The following is an 8,981-nucleotide window of genomic DNA, read 5'->3' as shown; positions in this document are numbered from 1 at the left end:
CATATTGACTGTGATTTCAGCCAAAATAGAAAAAGGGAAGGGTGAAGTTGACATGTCTAATCCCCAAACAGGTAAATACCTCGGAGTCCTTAAATAAGCTATTTGAATTATCTACATCAACTTCCCTAAGTTTAGAAATTAGGGAAAGCCACTAGCTGCTCCTCACAGGGGCAGGTGGTGAGCAATGACTGCTGCCCAAGCAACATTCCCACCATGCTTAAAAAAAAAAAAAAAAAAAAAAAAAAAAAAAAAAAAAAAAGAAGTTGATTATTACTAATACTCTATGGGGAGTTGGACACTGGAAAGCGAATGGCAAGTGCCATGCCTGGATCAGATGTAGAAAGCACCAGAACAAAATCAACCCTTCTACAACTTTTAATGCAAATGAAACAGAGACCTCATTGTCTTTATTTGGTAATAGGATGAACATACATGGACTCAAGTTACAGAAAAACTGGAACGTTGGAAAATGTTTTATACATTTAGAGACCACAAGCCTCTCCTTTCAAATAAGGAACTAACAATAAATACATATTGTTTAAAATTATTCTCAGAACAGTTGAGAATACTTGGCATTACATGGCATTGTTCATTTCAGCTTTGCATTTTTTATTTCCTTACGGGTCTTCACAAACCAAACAGGTGTTTGGTTTTTTTTTTTTTCATTACCCTACCCACCCAGCCCAGGAACATACTTGCACTGAGTTTTGCTTTCAGCATGTATTTTAACTTGTTTTCTATACCCTGGTGCAAAATAGTGTAACAACCTGCCTCTTCCTCAAAAAATGTAGGAGAACAGGTGTCTGTTGTTTATTTTAGCTCAGTTCAAGAAAGACCTCTCCACTATCAGTTCTGCTAATATAAGCATACTCTAAAGTTTATGTTCAACTTTATACATAGGATTCCTTGCAGAATGCCAGCTGAGAAACGGTTATTATACAAGACCAAGATCCTTGAGTTTGGTTAGTTTCCCCTTATCCTTCCAACCAATAGATTTAATAGATTTAATGTTTCTTAACTTTGTTTAGGACCTGTCACTGCAGGGTTAACCACAAGAGCAGTGAAATCTACTGTCACAGATAAGCCACAATGTCCACCCTTCCCCCCTGCTGAAGGCAGTCAGTGCACTAGGGTATGACTTTGATTGAAGTGCCTACCAGAAGCAGCATCATCAGAACAAAGAGAGAGATATATAGTCTTATTTAAACACATCGTGGTGGAAGCAGCTCCTACCACAGCAAAGGAAGACAGTGCCACCCTGATGCATTGGCTTTACACAGACTGCCCTGCACATAATTAGCTGTATATGTTTTGGTTATTTAAACTTTGGCCCCAGATGCTGCGGTGGGACCAGCAGGACTTTGCATGCAGCTTCCTTTGATTTCAGTGCAACTAAAAGAGTGATCAGGCCCTAAGTATTATTTTGCTCTAAGCTATGTTGCAAATGCAATGGCTTTAGTCTGTTGGGGAAGAATGGGGAGGAGAAAAGGGAAGGGAAATATTCCTGTGAGAATCTGGGCCTGTAGACAACCAGAAAGTCTGCTAAAAACCCAACCAGAACCCTACAATAAAAATAGCAAATATCTTAAAAAATTGCATATAAAAGTATATAAAAATATTATCCAAGCAAGAAGAAAAAGAAAATGCTCACTCTGTCATTCTACTGCTAGGTTTTATCACTAGAAAACCCCAATGGCCATAAGCAATTTTGTTTGATAGATGCAGTCCTACGACCACCGGCAGAGACAACGGGATTACGTGTATTCCTCCTACCACTGGATAGCTTCTAAAACCAGGGTGTTATGAGTACACAGCAGTCAATACGTACACACTTGAAAGAAATGGAAAGAACAAAAAATACCAAAAGTGTGCTGTGAGGCTTGCAAGTGAGTGCTGTCATGCTCTTAGGTATGAGGGTAAATAAATTCGCTGCAACCGAGCTTCAGGTTCTCAGCCAGCTTGCATGGAAGTAGCTCCATTTTCTTCTGCCTGGTGGTCAAGTCACCAGAGCAGTGAGAACTGATGCCTCAAAGATAGGCATGTGTCCCAGTCCTGCTTGGATACAGATCAGAGCCCTCTGTGCTTGCTGGGGATCAAAAGGGACATTGCAGCAATGAGAAGGCAATCTCAGCAAGTGGGAATGCACGGCCAGTGTTTCATTTTAACAGCAAATAATGGCATTGGCAGCCATCACGTGCCCTGCTCCTGCTTTGACCGGAGTAATCAGGGAATCTGGGATCACAAAACTTGTCTGCCTGTGGAAGCAGGGGGAGCATCACTTTAGGATGCATACCTGCCACTAAACCGACTGGAGCAGACCTGCTTGTGTTGTGCGTAATACAAGTGTGGAACACCTCTGTACTCACTTCAGAGAGAGCTGAATTTACTCCTTCAGCTGTGAAAGCACGTTTTTTCCCCCTTCTTTCTACCTGGCCAGCACTGATGCCCACTCCCCAGAGTGATCTGCATGGAGTCAGTGCTGCAGGGCTCCTTCTCATCCTCAGCCAGCATGTTCCTGCTTTTGAGTGCTGATGTTCAGACACCGCACCAGCACAGCTCCGAGATCAGCATCAGTTCAACACATGCAGAAGCACAGGATTGCTCTGTTGTTTTTAATTATTGGGTGAGGTGATGGATTAAAAAAGCGTAAGAGAAAAGGACTTGATTATGCTGTCATTTGCTGAGGATAAATGGCTAACATATGCTATAGATCATCAGAGGATGATGAGTTTCATTATTATAAAATGAAATGTGAGGGAAAAGGAGCCAATAAGAAATATTTAAGACCATCTCATGGGTTCCTGGAGCTTAGTTCATTCTAGTTGAAGCAAAAAAAAGGTACTGTCCTTGTCAGGTTCCATGATTTCTAATTTAAATTGTGTTTTTTCATTTAAAGTCACGTTTGGGACCCACTGTAGAATTTGCAAGGATTAACAGAAAATTCAGGTGGTATTTGCCTTTAGCTAGGTGAGCTCAAGGACCTTCTGATTACAAAGCAGCATAGCACTATCAGCTGTCTAGTCAGAAATATTTTTGCTTCCACACTGAGCTTGTAAGACTTCGTAAGTACATATGCAAACTTCTGCATATTCAAACGGTAGTTTGCAAAAACACCCCATACACCACTCTTCTCTGCCATAACCAACTACAGTTTGGAAAGTTTCTCTCAAACCACAAAATTTATGCTTGAAAAAAGAAACATTGAGAAAAAGGAATTTACCTCCTTTATTCACCCACCAGGAACCAGGCTCCCAAATTCCAGATTCATTCTGATGCTCAACAACCTACTGTATTAATACATAGCGTATTTACACCAGCTGGAGCTATACAAAAGGCTGCACTTTTAGATAAGTATCAGTCTATCTAGATTGACTACTCTGAAATATGTTTTAAGTCTAAAATAGCAAAATTTCTTTTTTTAATCTACTATTTTATTATCAGCAAAAACAAATGTTGGCTGCTGGCACCTAACTTTTTTCTCAAATACGGAAAACATAATGACATCCATCATCTTTTTATAATTAAACATAGAAATCTAACCATATAACTTTGGAAAAAAAAACCAACACAACTGTGTAGTTTGTAAGGAAAGCTGGTTGACTACAGCATTTTGACAGGTTTTTACATTTAAAAAAAATAATTTAAAAAATAAGCAAATCCCTTCTTTCACGTGTGTGAACACTTCTTGCAGAAGCACACAGTTCAAATCACTGACTGAGTACAGCCCAGAGAACTGTCACCCTTTCTGCCATTTAAATAATGAACAGGATAAAACGAGAGGGCTGAAGCACTGGCACAGGTCACCCAGAGAGGTGGTAGGTGCCCCATCCCTGGAAACATTCAGGGTCAGGTTGAATGGGGCTCAGAGCAACCTGACCTAGTTGAAGACGTCCCTGCTTACTGCAGCGGGGGTTGGACTAGATGGCTTTTAAAGGTCTCTTCCATCCCCAAGTATTAGAGTTCTGTGATACTATGAATCTTTAAAAACATATCGCTTGTCTTTTTTTTTTTTTTTTTTTTAATTATAGTGCATCCAGGAGTTCAAGCACTATATCACCATGAGTCAAAGGTCTGCTCGTTCCCAGCTACAGGGAAAAACCCTGACAGGGATTCTTGCAATGGTATCCCTCCCTGTTTTAAGTGCCTGGATTCTCCCTCTTGAGTTACACAAGAGTTTCTGAGAAGTAGAAGACACCTGATGCTCTTCCAGAAAGGCAGAGCTTTCTGAGAGTGCCAGCAGTCACTGCACAGAGGCAAGAGTACCGTCTTTATCTCACAGCTTCCCAGCCTGTGCCGCCCTCCATAAGAAGTGTCCTGGCAGCAGCAGACCCCCTTTGTGCCTGCTGGTGGGTGCTCCCAAATAATTCTGTAGAATTTCAGCATGAGGCCAACAGTATTGGCCCTATATTTGCAGAATTTCTGACATATTCATTGCTTGCATAGTCTTACTGAGGATGGAAAAGGAAGGCATCTGAAAAATGGAATTTCTACACATTGGGGGAAAGTTAGGTATGGATGTAAAACCAGAAAACCTTACTCGCTCTTTATAAACATAGTCCATTAGCTGATGCACACCTAATCCTTTTCCACTTTTTTTTTGTTTGTTTGTTTCCCTTTGTGGAATAAAATAAGAGAAAACAGTTCTGTAATTTTTTTTTAATTTTTATTTTTATTTACACAATTGCACAGTGTCTGATCTCTAGTTTAAGTGGGAGGTGTCTAAACATACCATTCCTTGGCTCACAATGCACTAGCACGATGCTGCAGAGTGTTCCAGGAGGTGTGGGGGCTGCAAAGGGGTACATAGGTGTGATCCTGGGAGGGGACCTCACAACAGATGCTTTCATCTGGCCTAGTCTCTTTGTAGGATTTCTATTTCTAGATTTCACTTCCACTTTATATATTTCCAAGCTGATAGATTTGGGGGGATTTTTTTTTTTATGTGACAACAAAAAATCCTAAAAAATGCTAATAATCCACTGTATCTTATTCAAATTATTTTAAAAGAGCAGGAGAAGGTTACAGCTAGCTCTGTCTGCCTGCATATTGCAAAACATTTTGCTGCATACCTGTGTGCTGAGATCAGTAACTCTGACTGTAAAATCTCTTCTAGAATGGCAGTTCTGATCTGCAGTCCCCGAGAGATGGCAAATCTACCACCTCCCTTCTTAGCTCCTGCCGGTGGTGAATAACCCTAACAATCAAGGAAAAACATTTTCCAGTCTGATTTCACACCTATGTGCCAGTGCATGAGAAACAAGAACTAACCAGCCGTGAATTAAGCAGTTAGGCTTTGCTGCCTGAAAGAATCACTCCCAGAAAGAAATAAAATATATATCTCAGAAACAGATGAAAAAAAATATTTAGGTTTTTATAATAATAATAATAATAATTATTATTCTACTGTGTATAATCTAAGGCATCTTTAGTCTGTGCATTAGGTAAGGATAACTTACAAAATATTGACTAAATCATCCTGCACCTCTGACCAAACACGCTGTGAGCGTATGTTCCCCCTGACTTCAGGGAGAAGCCTGACTAAGCAGGGACTGAGTCACCGCTGCAGTATTTAGTTCTGCATTATTGATATTTCATCAATGTGCCTTCAAAGAGCCTGGTCAGGGCTGGAAGTCATATCCTACAACTCTTATCAGGGCTGAATGCTGATGGAGGAGAGGGGAAGGGGAGGTGGAAAAGCGCTACATGGTGCCACAGCTCTCTGCCTGCCACACAACATGGAGTGTACTCAGCATTGTCCCCAGGGCCACTGTCCTCCCAACACCCCACTTTCCTCAGAAAATCTACCCCAGAGCTCCCATTGAACCAGGAGCTCACAAGTGTGAACACTATGCGCCCTTATATTTATTCTAGTTAAATGAGCTGGTTCGGTGAAGCCAACTGCGAGTTCTAAGAACTGCAGGAGTTATTTTTGTAATTCTTCTGAAAACATGTGATTGAAGTGCAACCTTTTCACAGCATGAACCTAATCTAAATATCTAGCTTTGAACAAACTCAAACTGCAGTGTCCAAAAAAAGAATTCAAACTGTCTCTAGCCTCAATAATCAAAATCCCAGATACAAACACTCCTGAGTGAGAAGGTATTTGTTTTTAAATATGGATTTAGGCTGAGCTCACTGCTGTGATTTTTGCTAGTGTTGTGGGAAGCTCGTCCCTGTACATGCACAGTTCAATCAGCAACAGAGACCCAAGCTCTAATATAGGCTGGTGGTAAAGTCCTGTGCTTTTAAACATGAAAAGGAAACACCAAAGATTTACCTTCCTAAGTCCGTATTTTGCATGTTCTCTACATAGCAAAGAGCCATGACAGCAGTCTGATTCCTTGTAAAACACATATACGACTAACACAGCAAGACCTTATCCTGAACGAAAAGGAGTTAGGCATAAAAACAGTTGTATGTGTACGTACGGTCTTGATTTCCACGTAGACAGGTAAAATTACAATTAACAGGATCGCTACCAAGATCCCAAGCCAGAAAAGCACTTACATACATTTGGCGTTTCTTATACAAAGATACCTTCCTGAATCAAGGCCTGAGCGAGTTAGTTTTTTAACATTTCTTCTTTAAAATGGGCCAAAATGATGGCTACTTTCCATGTGTCTAACTCCACTGGATGAGACAGTTTTATCCACCAAGTCCAGCAGTGTATTTAGGACACACTTGTTCATTTTGGTTTTGTCTGTCTGTACGTCTCCCAACAACGCGTTTCCTTTTATTTGGCCTGTCCATTCAGCCAGCGATAAAAGAAAGACTACACTGAGATGAAACTAAGAATTGATCCGTGTGATTCCCTGCTGCCCCCCTTCTCTTAGATCTTCAGGTCAAACAAAAAGTGGTTACTAGTAGCCCATAAACAAATGTAAGAGACAACTCATTATCTGAAATCTCAAGTTAAGGCAGGCACATCAAGCAGTACATTAGTACATGCTCTCAGAGTCTGACAACAAAATTTGCCCCAAGGAAATATTGTTTTCATTGATTATTCCTTTCCTATTACTAACTGCAAAAACAGAACAAAATCAAGGGTTGAGTGAGTCTGCCTGCCGTTTAGAAACAAAAACATTTTGCTATCATTGCATCATCTGGGAAAGACATCAAATCTTAACAAATGGTCAAACGACTCTACAAATTCACTATTCTTATTAATTAAATCTGTGGGGAGGTGAAAACTGATGTCAAATTCTGTCTATCAGCACCTTAGAAAAGGCTCTCAGGGAAAATAAAGAGTAAAGGTTAAGTATTATCAAGTAGGTTTTTTTTTTTTCCTAAATATTCTTTTGCATCACCCTAATGTTGGTGTCACAATCTGAGGCATAGCAAAGGGCAATACCAGCTGAATGTTATCTATTTGCTTTACCTGTCCAGAGAAATGGAACCATTTGCATCAGGAAATCACTACTTGTTTTCTTTTTTTTTTTTAAACAAAAAACTTCCCAAAACAACAGAAAATGCACACATACACAAACAAACAAAAATAAACTGACCCAAAAAACCAAGGCCCCCACCCTAGAACCCAGAGTCATTAGCTGTGGAGTAGCCAGTGGGAGGAGGAGTGTTTTGAAAGTTGTTTAACGCCTTCCCCAGAAACTGGTCTTTGCAGAAGGAGGAGGAGAACAGGAATGAAGAAGCTCAGCTAAAATGATGAAAGAAATTTGCAGTCTCTTTTTTTTAATATATTTTTACTCTTCTGTATCTGAAATAAAAAAAGAAAAAAGAAAAAGAAAAGTGTCAAATACTGCTCTTCTTCCCTTTGTCCAAGGAACAGGTAATCTGGGAAAGAAAAAGAAGGGTATCAGTTTAGACAGCCTCATTTCCTCCAAGCAGTGTGGCTTTGCTTCACTGTTGAAAGGCTGCAAGGTGAGGTCCACCAAAGCAATATCTTACTGGCTTGACTGGAAATATCATTCTGTCCTACACAAAGTGAAATCCATTGCTTTCTGACTAATCCAGTGAGATTTCAACCTTTGGCATCAATGGGATCATGCAACACAATCCAACATGCTTAGATCAAGAGATCCTATTAGGCTTCTTTGCTGTAGGGCGCTCTGATCACCCTTGCTCACTAGTTCTTTCAGGACCTTTTTGTTCATGAAAGCAACAATGTTGTACATATGGTTTGACATGAAGAAAAGAAAATGCTCCAAACACAAAAGAACACTACCTTTTAAAAGCCTCTTTCTCCCCAAAAGGTTGCAATGAAAAGCACAACCTTACGTATGGATAGGTGCCTGAGATCTAACGAAATATGTGTTTTACAATCTACTAGACTCCTCCATCAAATATTTATAAACCCTTGGCTTCATAATTAGCCTATATTTGACTAAAAATATCCTGAATTTACAAAATAACTGTTTTCTATGTAGTTACACCACGAGTGCATCTTCACAATGAACAGATCTCCTTGAGGAAGAAATGTAGACAAGAAAGCTTTTTTCTTTATTTCTAGTGAAAGAGGACAGTTTATAATGACAGAGGAGACACTATCCAACCATCTTCATACCCTTACCTAGAAAGGCTCTGGAAAAGCTTCAAACAGGAACATGAATATTTTACTCTATATTGGCTGTCCCAACCGGTTAGCTGAATACACCTGGCACTCTGCTTAACTACTGCTATTCTGACAATGTTTATGTCAGCAGAGTTTGGAAAGTCTTTTGACTCAAAAAGCATTTGAAAGAGTCTCTCAACCAAGGAGATTCAGCCCAAGGAGAGATTGATTAATTTATCTGTAGGGCTGGCTATGCCTTGGAAGATGTGATAACATCAAAATCTCTTTAGGTCCCTTTCAGAAAACCAGTTTCTTTTGCCTTCAATAATATATTGCCTTTTTTTTTTTTTTTTTTTTTTTTTTTTTTTTAGGTCCTATTTTGGCCAAGGAAAAAAGGAAAAACAAAGAACTAAAGCTTTGCTGCTGGATTGCATTATCTCTGATGAATGTATACAGAGGCTGCACAGATCTG

At 39.8% G+C, this 8,981-nt stretch overlaps 1 protein-coding gene across 3 annotated transcripts in view; it reads right to left on the bottom strand.

Annotated features, from left to right (window-relative positions):
• Nucleotides 1-1,066: 1,066 nt before the first annotated feature.
• The window catches only part of LOC121086477 (calcium/calmodulin-dependent 3',5'-cyclic nucleotide phosphodiesterase 1C-like), a 295,806-nt gene continuing 287,891 nt past the window's right edge, over nucleotides 1,067-8,981 (bottom strand). For all 3 annotated transcript variants that reach the window (XM_040590296.1, XM_040590297.1, XM_040590298.1), the window contains one exon: nucleotides 1,067-7,714. In XM_040590296.1, the coding sequence (XP_040446230.1) occupies nucleotides 7,701-7,714 (14 nt within the window). In that variant the 3' untranslated portion in view covers nucleotides 1,067-7,700. The remainder of the gene's footprint in view (nucleotides 7,715-8,981) is intronic.

This window comes from Falco naumanni, chromosome 4 (genome assembly GCF_017639655.2).
Source record: "Falco naumanni isolate bFalNau1 chromosome 4, bFalNau1.pat, whole genome shotgun sequence".
NCBI lineage: Eukaryota > Metazoa > Chordata > Aves > Falconiformes > Falconidae > Falco > Falco naumanni.
Note: the sequence above shows the minus strand (reverse complement) of the source record. Positions and strands in the feature narration are given on the sequence as shown.